Genomic DNA, 21,567 nt, shown 5'->3' with positions numbered 1-21,567 from the left:
GAATCTGTATGAGCGCGAGCAGCCGAGACGGAATACAACACGATTCGACTACAACTCGGGGCCCACAAACGAGGAAAGTGCTTCGAAATAAAGTGTAAAATAAAATCAAATAAAATAAAATAGAGGGACACCACTGACAGATGACACATCGCTCATTGAGAACAAGGTTTATTTTGTATAACAAAGTAACCAAATTTACAGCATCAGACATGAAGGCCCAACAAGTACTTCAAAATATGATACAGCGTTCTGAAACAGCTCTCAAATGAACAGTGAAGGATAAATAAATGAACAATGGTAGTCGCCTTCATGGCACAGAAAACTTTTCATAAATACTATGGTACTGAATCCAGGCTTCTCTGGGTGTGGAGGAGCAGCAGTTCTGCTTCCAGTCCAGTTGTTCATGACACCAAAACAAACCCTCCTCCTGAAAAGCTAAAGAGTCTCATGCTGAATCCAAGAGGGACCAGCACCAGTTAAGAGGCTCTGATCCTCATCTCGGACCCTCCACTTAAAGCCAAACGGGAAAAAATGTTTTTGTGAACTTGTGAATAGATTTTAAAACCAATGCAGAGAAACCTGTCAGCTGCTTATAATAAACATTTCAAATACAGTATGTTCAGAACCACTCTGTAATGAAGGACACAATATATTTCAGTGCTCTGAAGCGGTTGTCACGAAACCTCTCTGATGAATTATCCCTTGTTTTAAGTAAACTACCTTATCAGATGTTTCCAGTGTGCTACCACTTTAGAAGCAACAAGTAAAAAAGAAGGCCGAACTCTGAACCTTTATGAGATACATTTGAGTCCTACTAGGAAGACCTACAACCCCGAATTATTTATTTAGATTCAAACTAGTAAAAGCCAAGCAACACCTTCATAAGGCTTAGCTGAGGCTTTAAGATCCAACTGATCCAACAGAGCTTCCATCAACGGTCACACAGGTTATCAGGAACCACTGTGCTGAGTTGATTTAAAGAGTGAACGCTGAGTTTTTCTAAGCTGCATTATTGCTGATAGTTCCCATACTGACCCTGCAACACAAACAAACAATATGTAGAGCAGATGATTCTACAGGAAACATGGGTGAGAGTCCTACCTGCTCATATGTGTAGGACCTTGGCGCCTGCGGTCCAGAACCAGACCCTCGATAGGATCCATACTGTTGGTTTGGGGCGGATGGATAATGGGAGTACTGCAGAGATCCACTCTGGCCTGGTCCTACAGAGAGAACATGACACGTGAAAACATCAATCTTAATGCAAGGAGAGCGGCTCCCACCGTATCCCTGTCCGCTGTAGCCTTGAGAGGCGAAGGGCTGCTGGCTGGGCGGCTGATACGCAGCGGGCTGCTGACTGTACTGGGGGTTACCTGAGGTCAATGACAGATGAAATGAAGCTGAATTGAACTGAGAAAAGCAACAGCCAGTACCTCCTTCGTAGTAATGTGACGAGTCATCGTAGGGCCGCTCGTAACCCTGCTCTCCGTACGAGCACTGCTGATATGAAAACTCGCCGGGGCCTAAAGACATACCACACCATATTTATTTATAAAACACTTCAAAAAGCAACACAAAATTGTCACCAAGCGGTGTACAACTGTAAAATCAGACATTAAAACAGACATTAAAAACAATAAATACATCAAATTGAAACAGGGCAGATTCACAAAGAATTACTAAAAAGATCAACTGTGCACTTGTATAAAAGCCAAAGAGTAAAAGTGTGTTTTTTGTGTTTTAAAAGTGGACAGTGATGGTTGCTGTCTAACATGGGGAGGGACGGCATTCCATAGTCGGGAGGCACAGACTGAGAAAGCCTGGTCTCCTCTCATCTTCCGCTTAGTTTAATGTACCTCCAGGAGCAGCTGGTCAGCTGACCTCAAGGACCACGGTGGAACGTAGCGGGTGAAAAGCTCCACAGAAGAACTTTAGAATCAATTCTAAAAGTCACAAGCAGCCAGTGGGGAGAAGCTAAAACATGGGTGACGTGTCACACATGACAGACGCATGCTCATTTCGGGGTGAAGCAGCGTTGCGTGTTACCTTCAGGATAGAACGACTGGTTCAAAGGTTCGTTGGAGCTTTTGATGGATCCATACTGGTCTCCGTAGAACTCATCCTGGCCCACATACTGCTGACCAGAACCTGCGACACAAAGCTAATTGCTAGCTGATATAAAAAGCCATGAAAGCTTCGAGGAACAATGAAGACCCGGACCACACAATTAGACTGGCAAGGATCTGGTGAGGTAGGAAAAGTTCCTATTCAAGGCATGTTCTAGAGAGAAGATACAGTGATAGAGACACACCCTCAGCAACGGTCCTGTCTTCCCCCCATCACGTAATTGTTTCCTCAGATCTGTGACATCAAACAATCTCACCACCAATGTGCTGAGCCAGCAGTGGCGTCAACAGCAAGGCTGCAGAATGAGAACCTGTGAAGAGACCACTGTAGCTCCTGATAAGGATTCCACTTGTTCTTGTGTAGCAGCGCGGCGACATGCCCGGCTTGCACATCCGGGACTAAACATGACAGGACAGGCTGGAGCTATTATTAGGTCCAACAACAGTGACGGACAGAGGCGAGGACCTGCTGCGAAGCCTGGCTGATTGATACTTCAAGGTCATCAGGAGCACCTGAACAGAGCCAAAGGACTCACAGCCTCCTGAAGCCATATGCATCAGGGCTTCTGTTCAACTGATGCAGCTGATTCTACAGGTACAAATACTCTGCCAAATGACACAAAAGTGTCCCAGCTACTAGGGGTGACACGCAGGGGGGCAGTCCATCACAAGACACATGAGAGCAAACCTTTTCAGTTTGGTTTGAAATCTTGAAATTTGAGTAGAAATTATTCCGTTTTTAATCATCTTTAAGTGTATGTTTTTCCATTTATTATACATTTTATTTCACCATCCCCAGGCTTAAGAATTGCTTCTTGAGTGATGAATTATTCATACTGAAATTAGGAGAAAAACAAAAGTACGCGTGAGCAGAACGCTTTGATCCTTTGAAGTGAAACGCCTCACCCTGCGTGGCGCGGTACGTTCCTGTGCTCCTCTGACCGCTTCCCTGAGCCATCACCGACTGGCCCGGATAGAGGGCTCCGGCCTGAGCGGCTGAGCAGTGAGGACCCGACTGCTGGTGCAACATGGAGGCTAAAAAGAATCGGAGTGCAGAGGAAGGAGTGGATTAAAGCTACTAAATGACAGAAAAGACTGGAGGAGAAACAGGGAATTGAATGTGCTGATGCGTCAAAGCACAAAAAGGCACATTCCCTGTGGGGTTCTGTTTCAGATGCATTTTATTTAAACACGCTCCTCTTAAAAATAACATTTGCCAGAACAGCAGCTCAAAAATAAAGCCATTATATTGAAAGGAAATTCACAAGTGATGCACAAGTTCAGTCTGCTCATCCGGTCAGGCGGGAATGCACACAACCACACAAGCTTTCAAGATTTGTGGTGGCCATTTGTGACTCCATCTTACCGTTACTCAGCTGACTCGGAATCATGGACGCAGGGGGCACGCCGGCGAGCATGCTGTCATTCATGTTGCTCGCAGAGAAACCTCCACCCATGTTGGACGACGGAGGCTGGTGAGAAAGCAGAGAACTTCAGGCTGCCAGTTCACGCCTCATGAAGACATTCGGCTCAGACTTTGAGGTCTGTGTGTACTCACCGCAGGTAGAAGAGACTGTATGTTCTGATTGGAATCTGCCATCGTGGCCAAGTACACAAGGTTCCGGTGCAAGAGCTGCTGATATCTGCCCCAAAATAAAAAAGTTATCCAGGTGCCTTGTCCTGAAACACATGAGCCCAGTGCTACTTACTGTGCACAGTCAGCAGTCTTGCCTTTGCTCTGCTGCTCCATTATACACTGAATTAACTGGTGATTTTCGTCCAGCATCTGTGAGGAAGAAGACTTCTCTTCACAAGGTCGCATCACTTGTCAAAGCTGCCCTGGATTCTCAAAGCTTCATCACGCCTCTGATCATTTTTTCTGGGTCAGCTATTTTTTTTTTACTTTGAGTTGAATTAGAGCAACTATTTTAATCATCCTAAAATGAATTGAAAAACGCTGCTCATATCACCATGACAAGAGATAGGAAACTTAAAGGAGATATGTATTCCATCCGATCGGACTGAAAAGTGATTATTATTATTATATTCCTCTGTTAAAGGAAGAACAGCAGGTGAGTGTATTTCAATAACTGACATCCATCACCTCAGGCGCACGACTGTTTATTCAAACAAAAATGCGATGTTAACTCACCTTTTGAATGGCCTGAGGAGTCACATCCGCTCTGCTTCTTGGACGCGCCGGAGACAGCGGCACCGACATGCTGACATGTGGGAAATAAAACGGCGCTCTTTTTTTTTATTAACTGTTTTTAGCCCTGTGTTTGGTTTCTCGACGGCGCGTCCATTCGCAAGTGCAAGGGGGGGGGCACACTCGATGTAAGATTTTCAATGAGGATTTGCTTCCTTAAGAGCGACGAAAATACTATAATAATACAATAATCAGTATATATATTTCTTCGCTCATGATACACTGCAACTTGATTGACTCAATAAGGAAAAGAGCAGACGAGTACTGTGCCCCCTCGGGGGAAGTGGTTGCGTCCAGAGTCGCCTCCTGAATCCTCCGATTCAAGAGGGAACAGCCTTCAAGTGGTGGCGATCAGAGCCTTAAATCATGTCTTTGATATTTAGTATTAGGACGTATTTACGGTCAAAGAATCTAAAACTGTATATATGGAGTTGAAAAAGCTCCTCAAGCTATTATAAACGTACTTGTGGCCATGCAACCATCTGAATGGATGAGAGTGGAATTATTGTGGTGAATGTAAAGGATGATGGAAGGAAAGAACCAACTACAACTCACTGCCTTCAGTAACCCCCTGAAAATATGTCTCTCTTTAAAGTACATCTAAAAATATCAAGTTTATTCATTTCAGTACAGATCCACACACTTTCATGACTCAATGTCTATGTTTATATTCTATTATTTGGTTCTCCACCAACTATCTTCTTTGCAAAACAAAGAACTTGGACTCCTTATGGACAATTTCAGTTTTACTCATAATTCCATGCAGTGTTTAGAGGCTATGTACAATATAAAGTAGAGAATCCCAAGCAAACAGCTTTTCACAGACGCCCATTCCTGGTTCTCTGTGTCAGTCTGGCAGCTCCCCTGCCTCTGCGTCCGCTATAGCCTCCTCTGAAGATCTGGCTCCTCACAAAGCGTCCAGGCACCCCAAAAGTCTCCAAGTTCCGCTTCCTTTCCTCAGCCCACGTCAACCTGGAGCGATTGTGCCGTTACATGTGGATGTGAGCCACTTACACTCACAAAGTCACGTGTTTACCTGACTTTATTATCAGAAGAGATTTTGTCAAAGAAGGATTTTGCCTTGTCGTAGTAGCAATTTGGTCCCAAAATGTCAAACTCAGAGTTTGGGTCGGATTCCTCCCTCTGGGTTTCCAACAAGTCAGCGTTTTCATCTACAAACAGAACCACTGTTAGCCACAAAAATCACCTCTTTAAACTACCGACACCTCAGTTAGTCTAGCAGACCGTTCTGCTTTGTGCCGTCCCTCTCCACCATATTCAACTCTTCTTTGATGAACTTTGCATTCGAAGAATCAAAATCGAAATCCGTGTCAAACTTCAGAGTGGCAGATGAAACTTTTGGGGCCATCAGCTGACCTCTGCGGGGCCGACGTCGGCGTGCTCCTGTAAGTTTGTAAACAGTAAACAGCGGACCAAAGACTACAGCCACGGAAGGCGACAGTAACCTTGTCTTGACGCAGGCGGCCTGTTCTCATCACTGGGTCGAGCACCAGACATGCCAGGTCCAGATCTCACTTTTAAGAGATGAGATGGAAGCTGAGGAACTTTCAATCCCGAAAAGAACTTGGCGGCTGCTTACTCTGAACTCTCGCGCTTCTTCTGGGCTGCGTGGTCTCCATTGTGCCACGTTGAGGGTGGACAGGTCGCTGGAGTTGAAGTCTTCTGTCCCAGTGCTGCTCTGGTGACAGAGCCACACCTCTCTGCTGCCTGTCCACCTGTTGTGTCTGCACAGCCTTCTCCACCATAGGCCCCCGCCTCACCTGCATGCCTTGAGGGAGACATTCAAAACACCACAGCTTCTCCTCTCACTTGTACACACTTACCGAGGCCAAAGGCCGCGGCGTACTGCTGACTGAGAAGAGCGGCCAGCTGGTTGTACGGAGACATCCTTAGGGGCGAGAAACTTCCATGACTACTGTCAACACAGGGAGCAGCCACTCTAGAAGACTAGAGGAAAGGGTTCAAGTGACACTACAGTTTGGGGAAGTTACAAAGTTACCTGAATGATAGCAGGGTCCAGAGGAAGGCCACGGTGTGGAGGCTCACACAGAGCTATGTCTTTTATATCACTCCCCCGGAAGGTAATGTACTCATACACGTCATCTTTAGGTGGGGTGGGGATGGTAGTGGGACGCCCCTCAGTCCCAAAACATTTCACTGAAACAAAACCAGCTCCAGTCGGTTTCCGTGCGTGGTAACTTCTTGGCTGCTTGCTCACCTTTCGCCAGCACCACGGTGGAGTTGACTTTGTCCAGCGTGTATAAAATCCCCTCGTAGCGATTCTGAGCTTTGGAAATTAGCCGCATTTTACAGCCGATGTACGGCATCCCGGAATTCATGGTGGCAACTTGCTGAGCAGCAAACCCAGTGAGGAGACAGGACGGGGTTGATGAGTTTAAATCCACAGGTGAGAGGAAGACGCGCCCACTCAACGCACCTGTTCATAAAGAGGCGGCCAATCAAACACGTTTGATGTCATTATTTTTGTCATTTACGATTGAAGACACCTCATTTTATCAATAACGGCGCCGCAGAACTCTGTTAAAGCCCCAACAGTGGTGTTTAAAAACCAAAATAGTGACGCTGACTTGACTGTCAACACGCCTCGCTGCAGGACCAAAACATCAGCGCAGGTTTGTATCTTCTCCGGGAGCCAATCAAATCGCTGCCCGTGTCTACGTCACAACAAATCCATCCAATCGGCGCATGCGTCTGGCGAAGCAGCGTCGCTAGGCAAAGATGGCGGCAGGCTCCGATTTGGAAGATGTTTTCACCGCTGCACAGCGATCGAAAAGTACCGAGTGATGCAACTTCACCGGCGAGTCGACCACGTCAGAGCAAAGGAGTGACTTTTTCCACCCATTCGCGTCATTAAGTCCGCTGCCTTTAGTCTGTGTGATGTTCAAAGCATCGCAAAAAGCACTTTGAAAACAAGGAGCCAGGTAAGGCTGGAGCTCATCTCAGTCTGCCAGCTTGTCGTTGCTTTCCTGACTTGTTTTTAAGTGTTACCCGGTGTCGCGTGTAGTTCAGGGACTCATGGTTGGAGCATGGATGGACCGAACATGACAGCCACACAGATGACGAGCGGGTCGTCTGTGTGTTGTCAACTGTCACGGTGACGGCTGAAGCGCGGACCGGACGGTTGTCACCAACGATTCCGTAAGCGTCGACAACTTCACCGGCGGACCCGTCCTGAGGACTTCAGACCGCAGTTCACCACAGCAGACCCTGGAGCCTGAACCGACTGGCAGTCTCGTGAGACCCCCGGTCCAGACTGCCTCCACCTACGCTCTGGCGAACCGAACCGAACCCATGCACACCCATCCCATTGTGCCTTCCAGCGTTGCTATGGGGACGGCGCCAAACGGGAGGAGCCCGACTGTCGCCCAAAACATTCGGACCTCCGCTGTCCCTGTGAGTGTAATACAAGCCGCTACCCCCCAGAACGTGGGTCCGAGACCAACCCTCGGACAGCGGAACGCCACAAGCATCCAGCTGCCTCCAGGTAATGTTGAGAAAAGGACTCTGTTTGAGTCAAACAGTGAAGCAAATAGAACTTGTCAGGAACTTTTCTTGTGCGTGGCTTCAATGACGAGCATTGATAACTGTAAGAGAACTTACAATTCGAATCAATCATGAAGCATCAAGATGTCATTTTGAAGAATAATGAAATCAAACGTGTGATATTAATACCACTGTTTTGATGGTTTAAACTGAAAAAGTGAGCCACACAAAAATAGCTGCACTTTCTCACATTTAATTCATGGTTACATTCAAACAATTTTTGGTTTTTTTATGTGGAGTTGCTGCATTCTGAAGAAAGGCTTGAACAAAAACGAATGCTTCAAATGAAAAACTATTTACTTAGAAGGGCAGATCGAGGAATGGAGTTTTGATGACTAATATTTGAACACCAGCGTCTCTGCGACTCGCCGGTCTTGAAATGTGAACCTATTCCCTCCTGGATATTAAAAGCAGATCTGAATCTTTAAATCGATATATTCTTAGTCATCAGTTAGCCACAGCTTATTGTTGTTGTTGGTCCATTGCAGGCATGGTGCTAGTTCGCAATGAAAATGGGCAACTGCTGATGATTCATCACCAGGCCTTGGCTCAGATTCAGGCGCAGTCTTCCGGCACGATGACACCCCGACCTGTTGTTCCCACCAGCCCGGCCCAGATGACTCCCCTACAGGTGACCTGTGAATTCCTCTTAGAGAGCTGCTGTTTCTCTGCACTTCTGAGGTTTTTTTTTTCAATCCTACAGACACCAAATTTGTCACCACATGTCCACTCCACCACCCACACGGCGATCGGCAAACAAAGCTCTCCAGCACCACTGCAGAGACCTCCCTTACTCCAGGTACGCCCTGGTCGACCACCACTTATTCACTGTTGAGGACGTCAAATCTTGAGTGTTTGATGGTCATCTGAATGTAGAACACAGTCATGATGGGAGGAGGAGTCCCGCCCACCAGGCAGCTCCCCGGGGCCCCCGTCCAGCCAGGCTCACCGGGAGAACAGAGGGTTGGACCTGCTCCACCAATACCAGTCACAGCTGTGAGCGTGATCCGGGCTTATTTGTGAATATTACCACATGTTTCAAAAGAACGGCAAAGCAAAGGTCTCTGAAATGTGTTTGCAGGAGACGCTGGAGAACGTTAAAAAGTGCCGGAAGTTTTTGTCAACGCTCATCAAGCTGGCGTCAGGCGGAAAACAGTCGCCGGAAACCATCGCCAACGTCAAGCAGCTGGTCAAGAACCTGCTGGTGATTCTATCACGTGAGACGATGACTCCCTTTTAACGCCTTTTTATTGAGCGTATGCTTGTTGTGGAACTCAAGGAGTCAAAGCTGGAGCCAGAAGAGTTCATCAGCAGCCTTTACAAGGAGCTCAACTCTCCACCACAACCGTACCTCGTGCCTTTTCTCAAGGTGAGGCAAGCTTGTGGCACCTTGTTAACAAAGAAACTATTTCAAACGGAAGTGATTTTCCGCTGACCAGCGGAGCCTCCCAGCTCTGCGGCAGATGACCCCCGACTCTGAGGCCTTCATCCATCAGAGCTTGATGCCTCTGAGCAGCACTCAACCTCCCGCTGCCACTGCGCCGCGCCCCTCTCTAACCACGGCCGCCACCAGCGACTCCGCAGCCATCAAAACCACCGGCATCAGGCTCACGCAGAACTCTCACAATAAAGCTGGATTGGTGATTGTCCCGCTTGTTCTTTGCTGCTAGATTTAGCATGATGCATTTCCACTCTCTCCATTTGGGTGCAGATTGTAGCCCAGCAACCTGGGGCCATGCTGAGGCCGCAGGTGCCGCTGGCTCAGTCGTCTATGTTAGGACCACCTCACAGTCGGGTCATCTTGGGTCAACAGCCCACGGTCCATCAGTTACATTCAGGTAACAATTCACTTTTATCTTGATCAACTTTCACGGTTTAGAGACGTCTAGCCAATGAAGGTGCTGGCATCTAGTGGACGATGCGAGGAAGTGCGTTTACCTCTAACTAGAGCGCTTGTCTCCGTCAGTTCCTGCCTTGAAGTCGCCATTCGGAGCCAGAGTTCATCTGGTTGACCCAGGCCCTCCGGGCGCCGCTCCCAACGCCAAGCCGAAAGATCCCGCGTCATTCAAGTGAGTCACATGTTTATTTCCCTGAAAACGTTCACACATGCAGGTTTTAAGTAAAAAAAAAAAAAGTTCAGAAAGTGGCTTTGTAGGGTCAATTATTGATGAATGAATTTGAGTTTAACGTTAAAATGATAGATTTAAAGTCATAAAATGTATATGTGGTTGTTTCTACAATTCACACTTTTTCCTCCAGAGAGGATGATGACATCAATGACGTGGCCTCCATGGCAGGAGTCAACTTGTCGGAGGAGAGTGCTCGTATCCTAGCAACCAACAGTGTGCATGTCGGGGCCGTGACAAGATCCTGTAAGGACGAGGCCTTTTTGTCCACATCCTTCCTCACACGCAAGGTTCTGGAGATTGGTGAGGCAGAGCTGTGAACACGCAACACCCCGCAGCGTTCTTCTCCATCCTCATTTCATAATCATCCTCAAGGAAAGCGCTTTGGCGTCACCGAGGTCAGCTGCGACGTGATTAACTTGGTTTCTCACGGCGTGCAGCAGAGGCTCCGAAACCTGCTGGTAACGGTGTCTCGTGTGGCTCAGCAGAGAAACATAACCTTTAAGGTGATGTCTCATGTTAACAATGTTGGAGGGCCTGAGGTGGACAGTGCTCCGCTTCATTTGTCAGGAGGACGGGGAGCACGAGCAGAGCAGCGACGTCCGAGCTCAGCTCAAGTTCTTTGAGCAGCTGGATCAGATGGAGAAGCAAAAGAAGGAGGACCAGGAGAGAGAGATACTCCTGAAGGTCGCCAAGGTAAGTGAAGAGAGTTTTGTCAGAATACAGCCAAAAATGAAGTCCTTTCATGAACATTCAAATGCCTTTCAGTCTCGCGCACGCCAGGAGGACCCGGAGCAGCTCAGGCTGAAGCAGAAGGCCAGAGAGGTGCGAAGCTGAATTCAATGTTTCTGTTCTGGAGGAGCTCTGAGCACGCTGTTGTTTGAAACCCAGATGCAGCAGCAGGAGCAGGCTCAGATTCAGCAGAGGGAGGCGAACCAAACGGCGCTGGCGGCCATCGGCCCCAGGAAAAAGAGGCTCATTGATTCTCCGTTCCCACGATTCAGCGCAGAGGTGTGCTGTGAGAATTCACACTTGAAAGAATGCAAGAAAAAGACATGTGTTTTGGTCGGCAGGGCGCGGGGTCGAGCCCCACCCGGCGCGACAGCCCCGGCAGCGGAGCCTCCAGACAGTTCACCCGGCAGCGCATCACTCGAGTCAACCTGAAGGACCTTCTGTTCTGCCTGGAGAACGAGCGCGTGAGCCGCCACTCGCACCTGCTCTACAAGGGCTTCCTCAAATAGCACCCCGGAGCGGGATGCCAGCACTGATCCCTTCTTTATCGCCCTCTGCTGAGCGATGGAGGGAAAAGTCACCATCAGCTTTTCTCCTCTTTTAGAAGCCTCTTCAACCGTGAGACCTTTTTTTTTGTTCATTTCCAATGCAGAAACGGAGCAAATGTCATTACCGGAGCCTGATTTTGAGCGTGCCCTTCAGCGCGCTCGCACCCAGACACACTTCACCTGCACTGCACTCAAGAAAAATCTCTTTAACTCGACTGAGTGCTCAGAAAAAAAAACCTCAGTGTGTCTGAGATGTAGCTGCAAATCCCAGTGAAGTGATTCCATCTCAGAAACATTCGTCCTTCAGCATACTGATTCTCAAGAACATCGGCGCCGCAGGACTCAAACAGTGCCAATATTTTACTGAAGTTCAGAACAGATATTATAATTTATCACTATTTATACACAAATGAAACACCTGTGTGTTTTAAAGATGAACTTTTGCTGCATGGCCTTGGAAAGAAACTAAGCCATATGGATTAGAATGTTCTCACCATCTCTATATTTTGTCATACCAATACTAAACACAACTATTGATATATCTTTTACTGACTTTATACGTTATTCATATTTTGAATTTATAGGCGCAATTTCAAAATTGATGCCCGAAGTATCGGCTGTTTTTTGCACAGAGCTACTTTAAATATCGCTGCCAAGGTACCTCTCTTTTCACATGAATGAATGTAGGATTATTTGTGTATTTAAACACACAGTATGTGACTTCAAAAGCTGCAATAGTAGAGTATGAAGAACTATAATCCAATTTTAATATATTCCTTTTTGTTTTCTAGTGGCACTTTTCAAGATCATCTTGCAACATTGGAACATAAAAAATATTTTCTGCCTTCTACTGTTCATATATGACAGATACACAGCAATACTTTGCACATTTGGCTCACATTTGTTTTATATGTTGATACCTGACTTTTGGAATGTATTTTTGAAAGAGATTGAAAAATATAAATGAAAATAATTTATTTGCTTTCCTGTCTCAGTGTGTCTGCAGTATAGTGCTCTTGGATTTATTTTAAAAAACGGCAAAATGTTTTACTCACCCCTGGTGTTGGTGTTTTGGGGGAAGGCATGCTGGGAAGACTAGGCATTTCCGGAGAGGAGCTAGGTTTTTGGGCCTCTTTTGTCCAACTGCTGCTCCCATGACTCAAGCTTCATCTAGAAAATACATGGAGCCAGTTAAACATCGACATAGATGAAGATTAATAAACTCATTCAGTCGCCTTGTCTTGTAATGAGCACCAAAACCTCTGCTATGGAGTGATGAATGGTGGCAGAAGATGAAGCTGTTCATGGCACTATAGTTACACAATTCCATTATCATTATTCACTTCCTGCACTTGCGTTTTATGGGGGATTCTGGAGTGATTTGCTGCGTGGAAGCCTGACTACTTTACGTCTTCCTGGCAGTGCCGCCGCTCTGGCGTATAACTCATCAAAAATAACACACGTTTCTTGTCGAAGATGTCAACAACAAGGACACTGTTTTCACTATCGCACATTCACAGTCGCTCAAGGCGAGTGCTGAACTTCTGTGGTGGATTAATAGTGGACTGTGACTCATGACTGCGTTTGGATGCGCGTCACTGCACTGCACCATCTGTCCACTAGAGGACTCTAGCGCGCCACCTTCAACTACTACCGCACAACAACTACTAAATAGTATCTTCATTTAAGTTCAAGGATTTTTCATGTTCCAACACAGCGTTCCATTGTGTTTTGATGTTTGCATCAGTTCCTTCCCCCTTCGGGATTTAGCTTCTTTGACTATTGACACAGATACAGCGCGCCGCTCATCACCTTTCTTAAAATTTGGCGGCTTAAAATATGAAAATAAATCGACAAATAAATGCATAAGAAAGAAGTGATCGCTCGGATTCTCGCGCACATGCTTGCCTAAACCGTTCTCCGTTTTATCAGGCAAACTTTGAAAAACCTTCTTCAATATGAGTCTCCATTCTGTGTTTGCTTTTGTTTCTCTGGGACACCGAACTCAATTCCACAGTCTTGTTTGATTTTGCATAATAAGGCGCCGCCTGCTGCTCACAGGATAATATCCTTGATTGACAAGCGAAAGAGATTAGTTTTTCCCCTTTTCTTTTCAAATACGGAAGAGAAAAGTTGGACTGCATTCTCCTTGATTTTTGCACTGGAGACTTTGGTGACAATGAAAGGAGGAGGAACTTCTACAAACACTCATAAAGTGACTGACTTTATTTGTAACTACACTTGTTCCGAAGCTTCATGAAGCAATGTCATCATTATCAGAGCTCAGTAGGTGGCGCTGTTGCCTTCAAAATGAGGCGCGCTTCCATTAAACTAGTCGCACAAAGCCATTAATGACAGTGCAGACACTGTCATCTAGTGATGAGAACTGGGCTCTGCGACCGTATCAAACTGTGACAGAAACGCCTGTGTATTTTCTCCAAACACAGACTTAAGACCGTTCTGTTCATCTGGTCCTGGATCAGCCCGTTTCACTCTTCTCTCTCGATGTAGCTGAACTGACGGTGTAGGTACCAAATGTGTCCGACCTGCCGCGGAGTGATGACGTCACATCCAGCATATACGATATATATATTTTTTTTTATTCGATATATGTTTTATTGAGCCAGAGGACATTGAAATAAAGGATTTCAAGGCGATTTCTGCCGCATGCGTAGCATTTATTTCCACAAAATGCGATGTTTGTCATCGAATCGTCTGCGAAGTTTATGTCCGTTCTTCTCCGCCGTCTGCGGAACAAGGCGTCGTGATCGGCTGACATGTACGGAGCTTTGTTTTTCTTTGATACCGGGCAAGAAATCACAATAGTCTCCACATATTAAACACATCCAGATACATTTTTATTCATTTGCCAGGGAAAATATGCATCTATGAAGGAGTGTTCAGCTCTACTTCCGCGTTAGCTAAAAGATTCGTCGTAATTTGCTGACACGTACGGGATATTGTTTTTATTTTATATCTCACAAAAATTACAATTAACCCCATAGTAGTCACTTATACACCCCCGGATATATTTGTGTTAATTTACCAGAGAAAATGTGCATCGATGAAGGAGTTTTTCAAATCTGTCCTACCACTTCCGCGTTACATGTACGTGACATGCACGGAGCATTGTTTTTATTTTGTATCACACAAAAATCTAAATCGACTCCACAGCAGATAATTATGTACATCTGAAGGTATTTTTAGTCGTTTCTTCAACAATAACCCGTGCGTGTCAGCCAGTCACGACGCATCTTTTAGCTAACGCGGAAGTGGTAGGACCGATCTGGCAGGGGTGAAAACACCTTCATAGATCCATACTTTCCCTGGTAAATGAATTAAAAAATATCTGGGGGTGTATAAGTGACTACTGTGGAGACAATTGTGATTTCTTGCGCGATATGAAAGAAAAACAATGCTCCGTATATATCAGCCAATCGCGACTCCTTGTTCCGCAGACTGCAGAGAACATAAACTTCGCAGACGATTCGATGACAAACATGGCATTTTGTGGAAATAAATGCTACGCATTTGGTAGAAATCACCTTGAAATCCTTTATTTCAATTTCCTCTGGCTCAATAAAACATTAAGAAAAAGATATTGTATATGCCGGATGTGACGTCATCACTCCGCGGCAGGTCGGACACATTTGGTACCTACAACGGATTGAAGCAGATGGAAGAAAGAGCTGAGAAATATGGCCGAAGGACGCTTCTAGGAAGAGGCAAGTCTGGGCCTCTTCGCGGAGACTGCTGCCCTTGAAACCCAAACCTGTATTAGAAACGCAAAGAGAAAAGTGACATGAGGTCAGAGTTCACCCAGGAAACAGCATGTAATTGCTCAACTGGAGTTGACTCACGTGTCCAGGTGAAGCAGATGAAGCTCTCTCTCGCCTCGAAATGAGGTCAAAGCTGAGTCGACAAGAGACGAGCAGCGAGAGGATCACTTACCGCAGGTCGGTTTCAAAGAAAATGTGACGGCTGCCTGGCAAAAAAAAAAAAAAAAAAATGAAGAGAAAATTCATATCTGAAATTGAATTTGGACGTCGGAGCGTTGAAAATGAACAGATCGTGTCAAGATTCTCCATTATCTCGCCGCATCAAAGACGCCAGATTGATTTCAGAGTTAATAAATCAGCGGCAGGGGAAAATCCAGACTGTCCTGACATTCTCCAGCTATCAGCTCGCAACAGTGTGTGTGGGATTAAATCACAAATAAAGCTCTTTTTTTCCACTTCACACTGGTATCTGCGCTCCATAGACAGCCATTATGAGCGTTTTAGACTCGCACTTTTCAATCCCAAAATACAAAAGCTATGATGTTTAATAAAGCAGCCAGTTACGCAGCTTCGCTTTAACCCTTTTAAGAGAAGATTTCATTTGATCAACGCCTTATTAGAAGAGATTTAAAGTCGGTGCGACCCTGGAGGTTACTGTTGGATATGAATAACTTGACAGCCTGTCAGCAGCAGCTCCCTTCTGACTGAGATCTGTCCTCCTGGTGCATCATCCAGCTCGCGCGGGGGGCAGCTTGAAAAATCGGCACCGCAGCACATTCCCTGGAATTTACAAATGGCAAGACAAAATAAAAAAAAAAAACGACTCGCCTTGCATCAGTGATGCGACGTTGCAGAAACCAACACGCTCCAATCTGTGTTTGGCCATATGCAAAGTTATGGATTCCATTATTCAGCTGGTTCCGGGGGAAGATGGGGGCGGAGGCGGGGAGAGCAGAGGGGGCTCCCTGGAGGCTGGGACTCAACCACCACCCGCATCCTCCGCGCTTAATTGAACAAATTAGCGGTGAGCAGCTGTTACCTGTTACAATGACCTGCTGTAATTTTATCGCCGTGGACAAGAGGTCTGACAGCATCTGCATGCCGCATCTGTCAGCCGCTCGGATTAGCTCACCGATTCCTGCGTTGGATGTATCATGACAAACATAATTCCCTCAACATCTCTTTTTATGGATTCTACAAATGGCCGCCGCACGCCGAGCATGCCAAGTGTTCCATCAATTACAGCCACGCTCGGCTGCCGGCCCGTCCGCTCGGCTGCCTCCACTTTGTTAAACCACTTTCCTGTGGGGAAGGGAAGGACTTCGATGTGAGTCAGAGGCCAAACGCTCTTTTCGAGATCAAGGCCGTGATCATTGTCGGAGCGCACCACCCTGGTTTGACCCCAGGTCTCGCCAGACGCCGGGCTTCGCCCTCAACCAGCCACTCGGAACCGCGTCAGGCTGAGGAGAACTTACTCAGAAATTTGTGTGTTTTACCTCAAACGCAACAGAGCCTAAGCACTTTTCTGTGTGTTGAAACACATTACCATAATGGATGGTCATAATTACAGATGAAAAGATGGGATCAAAAACATTTAATGAAGTAGACAGAGAGAGAAGGGCTCCATCAACTACCATGTCTGAAGTCACGGTAAATTAAGTTCACTTAGCCCTCAACGTCATGTGAGTTCGCGGTAAGTTGCCGCCGTGGAAGTGACATAACAAAGTTGGAAACACATGTATCATCGCTCTTGACTGTTATGATGACAGATGAGTTTGAACAAAAGCGGCTGCATGTGAAAACACACACTCGTCACTGAGCTGTTTGTTTAGCTCGGCTGTAGAGGGAAGACAGATGTGACTCACAGAACAAAGAAATGTGAAGTCACGACTCAGTTATTCATGACTCCTGCCCCAGTGGTTGTACACACAGTTCAGGGAGAGGCTCTCCGGCGGGTCCGTGATGATCAAGTCACACAGTGAACTGACTCTTCAGGAGGATGCACACGGAGAGCAGCGTCGTTCAAGACTGTTCTTAAGAGTCAGGAAAGGAGAATTTAAAGCGACTTAATGGCAGTGTGGGTCTTAGGAATGATGATCGCTTCTTAGATCATAAAGCATCAGTGAATCCAGGAAAATACAATGTCGACCTGCCAACAGGCTTTTAGCTCGGATTTTGAAACAGGGCGTCCATAGCCACGCCCACAAGCCACGCCCCCAACCCATAACTCCACCCCCAGCCCATTCCCCTCCACGACACACCAGGACGAATGTTGTCCACTAACATAACTGGCTGTGTAAAAAAAAAAAAAAAAAACGCTGTAAACAAATATTTGTACAAAAGTAACTTTATAAAACCAAACATATTGCGTCAAATATCACAAATGTTGTCACAATAACAAATTCATAATGCAGAAAACGCCTGGGGGTCTGGAGGTTTCTCGAGCAGCTGCAAAGTCAAAATCAGCAAATCCACTTCTTCTTCTTCTTCTTTCGTGATGATGGCGCCTCTTCCTCGCTCTCCTGATGTGATGAAGGGATGGACTCTCTCCTTCTGACCCTGAGTAATTAAAAATAATATTAATTAGTCCTTCTACATGCGATCTCATAAACAGTTTTGTTCATCTTCCTTCATATCGTGATGCAAGACAAGCACAGAGATGTATCAGCTGTGAATCTGTGATGGTTTTCTGAACTTTCACACATTTAAATATTCAAATAAGAAAACAATTCTGACCTGTTTTTCCTTCAGGAAGAAGCTGAGTGTTGTCTGTCTTGTCTTTTGCGTTTTGGAAGAGTTGGTTTGGAAAATGTTTTATAGCCAATACATGGAAAAGGACAGCAACAAGTGTAAATATTTCTCTCACAAGTTGTTCATATGTTGTTCGGCAAAGGCTGCATAAACCCCCAACAGCGCTGTCGGCATATGACTCATCTGATTAAAAGACTTTCAGTTCGTTTTGTAAACAATTGTTTAAAGTTTTAAAGTTACCCGGCTTTTCCTCTTGTATTCAGCGTCAAACAGCCAACTGAGAGCGTTGCTCTTCCATGCTGCATCGACCAATGAAAATGCGAGAGTTGCAAATCGCGGGATGTGAATAACCGCGAGATTTGGCCGTAAACAAACATGGCGTCCGCGGTGGCCAAGGTTCTCGGGCTGGTGCGCAGTTGAGACGCAGGGAATTTATCATATTCAGCGAAATTACTGCACGGAAACTTCCTTTTCATGGAAATATGATGAGACTATGATTGGGGCATTACGCAGGCACCGATAAAAAATTCAGGGCGTCCGTCTGAAAGAGAAATGTGCGTCCAATTTTTCACGTTTTGCAGTTCAGTTCAGTTCCTCGGGACGCCCAGACGCCTCTCTAACTAAAAGCCGACCTGCCAACATCAAAAATTTCACTGTATAGTTCAACTGAGATTTTTGTTTTTCGATTATATAATTGCTATTTTCGCACTAAAAATGACATTCTTTTAGTCACACTTCGTGCGACTTGTTGAGGCTGAAAGGCCAACAGTACGACTTTAAGTTCAGCACCACCCATGGTTGATTCCCAAGTCAAAGAAATTCCAGAAGGAAAGCGCATGGCGTGATGTCATCAACAAGCGACAAGACATGTTTTCGAAGCCGGAGTCATTCTTTTGTAACTGTTACATATGAAGTCATATAATACACATATTAAAAGTTATTTTTTTCTTAAAACATTCTGTTATTACACTGTTGTCACTTGATAACAAGTTCACAAACAATGGTCGCGTCAGTCGATGATGAAAGGCAAAGACACCTGGGTTAAATTTGGCCACCAAGTGGTGAACCACGTCATAGCATCTGAATATCACCTGCAGCTACGGCTCACGACTGATACTATTCTTTCCTGAAAACCTGGTCTTCAGCAAGAGATTAGCGCTAATCGTTGCATCATGGCTGCTGAATTTTTTCCATTCTGCGGCTTCGACATGGGACAGCAGCAGAAGATGATAAAGCAGGAGATAATGAAGGCCCTCCATCAGGGCGACGTCCCAGGCAGGTAAGTGCTGGCAGATGGTCAGATCCTGTTGACAGTGTGTGTATTTGAGAGATAGATGGCTTCTCTGTGAATCGCTGTGGAGTATAATACGATTTTGACACGAGAATGGAATCTAAATCTGATTTCTGACGCTACTATGGGCCCAGAGCTTCACTCCTTTATCTCTGTCCCTCACCAGCCGTAATGTGGTCAGCTGCAGCGCGTCTCTCTTGGCTGTGGTTTCCCTGACCCAGGAGGAAACACTATCTCCTCCGATCTCAGCTTTTAGATGCCTCTAACCAGATTATTAGAGTTTCCTGAGCAAGGTTTTGTCAGCAGGCTCAGGATACAGGGCCGACTGGTGACCAGAAGAAAGGCCACTTCCCCCACTTACTTCAGTTTGACCCCCGATTCCTGAAGAGGCCGCTTCTCCCACACAGATGAGGGATTAGTCGAGGGGTTCACTTCGGGGTCGCCCCACTGTGGAGAATAAGTCAAGGCTGATGTGAGCCCATAAAGCAAATATAGCATGATCATTTGTTTATTCTGAAAAGCGTGATTCAATGGTACATTTATACTAAATGCACGACGGCTGGATGACTCACCAAACATATTTCCGGCACCATCTCTGTCTCACAGCTCGCCTGCTATGTCTGGGTCCAGAGGCGCTCCACTAAAACAGCCATTAGATGGAGACCCAATCAGACTATTCAGCTATTCTCTCGCCCTCAGGCCATTAGACATAAAACGAAAAGCGTTGATGGATAGCACAAGAAGCAATATATGATGATGTCGTGAGTCACATTTGTGCGCCTGCTGTTTTGTTCCCTGCATTCTTGTGAAATTAACCCCTAAAAGTTGCTTTGGAAAATCTTATTTTTCCGCGGCGGTCGGCCTTGAAAGGAACGCCTCAACAACCATCAGACTGCTCTCTGCGTCCGATACCTCACTGGACAGAGTCCATGTCAGCTGTAAACCATCCACATCAAAATCCATACACAGTCGAAAAGCAGCATGAAGCAGTTTGGCTAACCATGTGACTGTTACCGGCACTAATCTATTCTGACCTGGCCTGTCAAGTCGGCAGGTCACCCAGCAGGAGCGCGGGAGCTGCCATCCTTTTACACTTGGATGCTTCCTGGTTTGAAAGAGACATTTGAGCGCATTCTGTCGACATGTATGTGTATTGATGCGCTCCGACAGGTCAATCAATGAGGAGGAACGGCCTCTTACTGCTTCTGCGTCCTGCTGCGATGAAAGACAGGGGATCCTACTCCAACTTACCGTTTCATTTCAATGCTGACCACTGATGTTTATCGAGTTTGGCAGCGATTCATTCCGGAACTAGTTATGTGACGCTTCAGTACATGATATTTCTAACTATTTTGGAATCCATCTGAAGTTTATTTTTGGTACTTTCATTTCATCCCTGGTATGAAGGTGAACACACATATTATGAGCAAAACATATTGTGAGATTAAAACTAATAACACCTCATATTTTTAAGTGTATTAGACAGAGCTTAGATGAGACACATGACGCAGTAAACAGTAAAATATCACGCTTAAACTGAACGAAGCAGCAATAATTTGACTTGAAACGAAGGTAACGCTCGTTCGTTGTAGCTGTTTTATATTCAATGTCCACTTGGTGGCACCATCATTGCAACTTAAGCCTCAACCATGTAGCTAACTTTAGCGCTTAGTGGAGCTCCATTTATCCATCGCTATTTTTTTCATGGACAGTAAATCATGGTATTTGACAGGACAGCTTAGTACGGATTTGTTGGATGTGACATGCATGACTTTATTTTTATTATCCCGAGATATTTTTTTATCTCGTGATAAATTTTATCACCTGATAATTTGTATCTCGAGATCATTTTTATGTCGGGATAATAAAAAAGTCATGCATGTCACATCCAAAAATATAAACACATGCATGTCACTTCCAGGGCTCCGTAGTTTAGCAACTAAATTGGAAAAACAACTCAAAATATGCGACGTACTTACAGGTGAATAAGTCGATTTGCTGCGTGAGAAAAATCCGAACTTGTCGCTCGCGAAGCAGTGGACACTTCCGGTGTATCTACGGTAACCCCGTATGGCCAAAAATATAACCCAAAACAGTGCAAGCGCAAAATAAATAAAACTCCAACAAATTCAACAATTCATAATGGTTTCACACGATTAATTTAAGACAACCTGACATATTGCAAAATAATATCAGTGTGTTGCCTTTGTATTGCTAACGTCCGGTACACAAACATTTACTAAAGTTACTTCTGAATGCGACGACAAACACAGAGTGACTCACATTATTCTAGAATCTACTTTCGAGACCTCGGATTTCTCTTCCCACGGACACCTTTGTGGCCGAGTGGATGTGTCGCTGTTGCGTGTCATCGTCGTTCTTCTCAGGTCATTTTCATTTCTGACTTCATTTACCGATTT

At 45.7% G+C, this 21,567-nt stretch overlaps 3 protein-coding genes across 9 annotated transcripts; 1 reads left to right on the top strand and 2 right to left on the bottom strand.

Annotated features, from left to right (window-relative positions):
* Positions 1 to 161: 161 nt before the first annotated feature.
* LOC128749642 (calcium-responsive transactivator-like) lies at positions 162 to 4,604 on the bottom strand. 4 transcript variants are annotated; one of them, XM_053849434.1, is made up of 10 exons: positions 4,279 to 4,600; positions 3,836 to 3,912; positions 3,685 to 3,769; positions 3,493 to 3,598; positions 3,033 to 3,161; positions 2,047 to 2,148; positions 1,434 to 1,523; positions 1,284 to 1,373; positions 1,102 to 1,223; positions 162 to 1,036 (listed from the first exon to the last, which is right to left on the bottom strand). In XM_053849434.1, the coding sequence occupies exons 1-10, from the start codon at positions 4,345 to 4,347 to the stop codon at positions 1,010 to 1,012; spliced, it is 897 nt and encodes a 298-aa protein (XP_053705409.1). In that variant the 5' UTR covers positions 4,348 to 4,600; the 3' UTR covers positions 162 to 1,009. The 4 variants fall into 4 exon arrangements, with proteins under 4 accessions (XP_053705409.1, XP_053705411.1, XP_053705408.1 ...); XM_053849436.1 differs by lacking the exon at positions 1,284 to 1,373 and having other exon boundaries at positions 4,279 to 4,603; XM_053849433.1 differs by having other exon boundaries at positions 1,102 to 1,373; positions 4,279 to 4,601.
* A 280-nt stretch (positions 4,605 to 4,884) lies between these two features.
* LOC128749641 (protein LSM14 homolog B-like) lies at positions 4,885 to 21,161 on the bottom strand. 4 transcript variants are annotated; one of them, XM_053849429.1, is made up of 13 exons: positions 21,127 to 21,161; positions 19,720 to 19,787; positions 19,509 to 19,594; positions 15,278 to 15,311; positions 12,382 to 12,496; positions 6,575 to 6,793; positions 6,356 to 6,513; positions 6,180 to 6,303; positions 5,936 to 6,124; positions 5,802 to 5,870; positions 5,581 to 5,739; positions 5,372 to 5,507; positions 4,885 to 5,307 (listed from the first exon to the last, which is right to left on the bottom strand). In XM_053849429.1, exons 6-13 carry the CDS (start codon positions 6,693 to 6,695, stop codon positions 5,154 to 5,156), a joined length of 1,110 nt encoding a protein of 369 aa, XP_053705404.1. In that variant the 5' UTR covers positions 6,696 to 6,793; positions 12,382 to 12,496; positions 15,278 to 15,311; positions 19,509 to 19,594; positions 19,720 to 19,787; positions 21,127 to 21,161; the 3' UTR covers positions 4,885 to 5,153. The 4 variants fall into 4 exon arrangements, with proteins under 4 accessions (XP_053705404.1, XP_053705406.1, XP_053705403.1 ...); XM_053849431.1 differs by lacking the exons at positions 15,278 to 15,311; positions 19,509 to 19,594; positions 19,720 to 19,787; positions 21,127 to 21,161 and having other exon boundaries at positions 12,382 to 13,730; XM_053849428.1 differs by lacking the exons at positions 12,382 to 12,496; positions 15,278 to 15,311; positions 19,509 to 19,594; positions 19,720 to 19,787; positions 21,127 to 21,161 and adding an exon at positions 6,794 to 7,894 and having other exon boundaries at positions 6,575 to 6,707.
* Positions 7,096 to 12,298, top strand: LOC128749812 (transcription initiation factor TFIID subunit 4-like). The gene is made up of 16 exons (XM_053849731.1): positions 7,096 to 7,157; positions 7,485 to 7,861; positions 8,409 to 8,551; positions 8,624 to 8,719; positions 8,797 to 8,916; positions 9,002 to 9,124; positions 9,200 to 9,289; positions 9,360 to 9,560; positions 9,632 to 9,758; positions 9,887 to 9,989; positions 10,180 to 10,349; positions 10,422 to 10,552; positions 10,617 to 10,742; positions 10,815 to 10,871; positions 10,938 to 11,057; positions 11,120 to 12,298. Exons 1-16 carry the CDS (start codon positions 7,096 to 7,098, stop codon positions 11,285 to 11,287), a joined length of 2,214 nt encoding a protein of 737 aa, XP_053705706.1. The 3' UTR covers positions 11,288 to 12,298.
* Positions 21,162 to 21,567: the final 406 nt, after the last annotated feature.

Source organism: Synchiropus splendidus, chromosome 18 (genome assembly GCF_027744825.2).
Source record: "Synchiropus splendidus isolate RoL2022-P1 chromosome 18, RoL_Sspl_1.0, whole genome shotgun sequence".
NCBI lineage: Eukaryota > Metazoa > Chordata > Actinopteri > Syngnathiformes > Callionymidae > Synchiropus > Synchiropus splendidus.
This window is presented reverse-complemented; position numbering and strand designations above follow the sequence as displayed.

Bases quoted from the DNA above. Each gene is read 5' to 3' on its own strand.
- LOC128749642 (XM_053849433.1), bottom strand. From the start codon at position 4,347: ATGTCGGTGCCGCTGTCTCCGGCGCGTCCAAGAAGCAGAGCGGATGTG. The intron at 3,770-3,835 runs GTAAGTAGCACT...ATTTTGGGGCAG, and splicing joins AAGACTGCTGACTGTGCACA to ATATCAGCAGCTCTTGCACC. The intron at 2,149-3,032 runs GTGAGGCGTTTC...TTTGTGTCGCAG, and splicing joins AACGTACCGCGCCACGCAGG to GTTCTGGTCAGCAGTATGTG.
- LOC128749641 (XM_053849428.1), bottom strand. From the start codon at position 6,847: ATGACAAAAATAATGACATCAAACGTGTTTGATTGGCCGCCTCTTTAT. The intron at 6,708-6,793 runs GTGCGTTGAGTG...TTTGCTGCTCAG, and splicing joins GGCCGCCTCTTTATGAACAG to CAAGTTGCCACCATGAATTC. The intron at 5,871-5,935 runs GTAAGCAGCCGC...ATCTCTTAAAAG, and splicing joins AAGAAGCGCGAGAGTTCAGA to TGAGATCTGGACCTGGCATG.
- LOC128749812 (XM_053849731.1), top strand. From the start codon at position 7,096: ATGGCGGCAGGCTCCGATTTGGAAGATGTTTTCACCGCTGCACAGCGA. The intron at 8,720-8,796 runs GTACGCCCTGGT...ATCTGAATGTAG, and splicing joins AGAGACCTCCCTTACTCCAG to AACACAGTCATGATGGGAGG. The intron at 10,553-10,616 runs GTGATGTCTCAT...TTCATTTGTCAG, and splicing joins AGAGAAACATAACCTTTAAG to GAGGACGGGGAGCACGAGCA.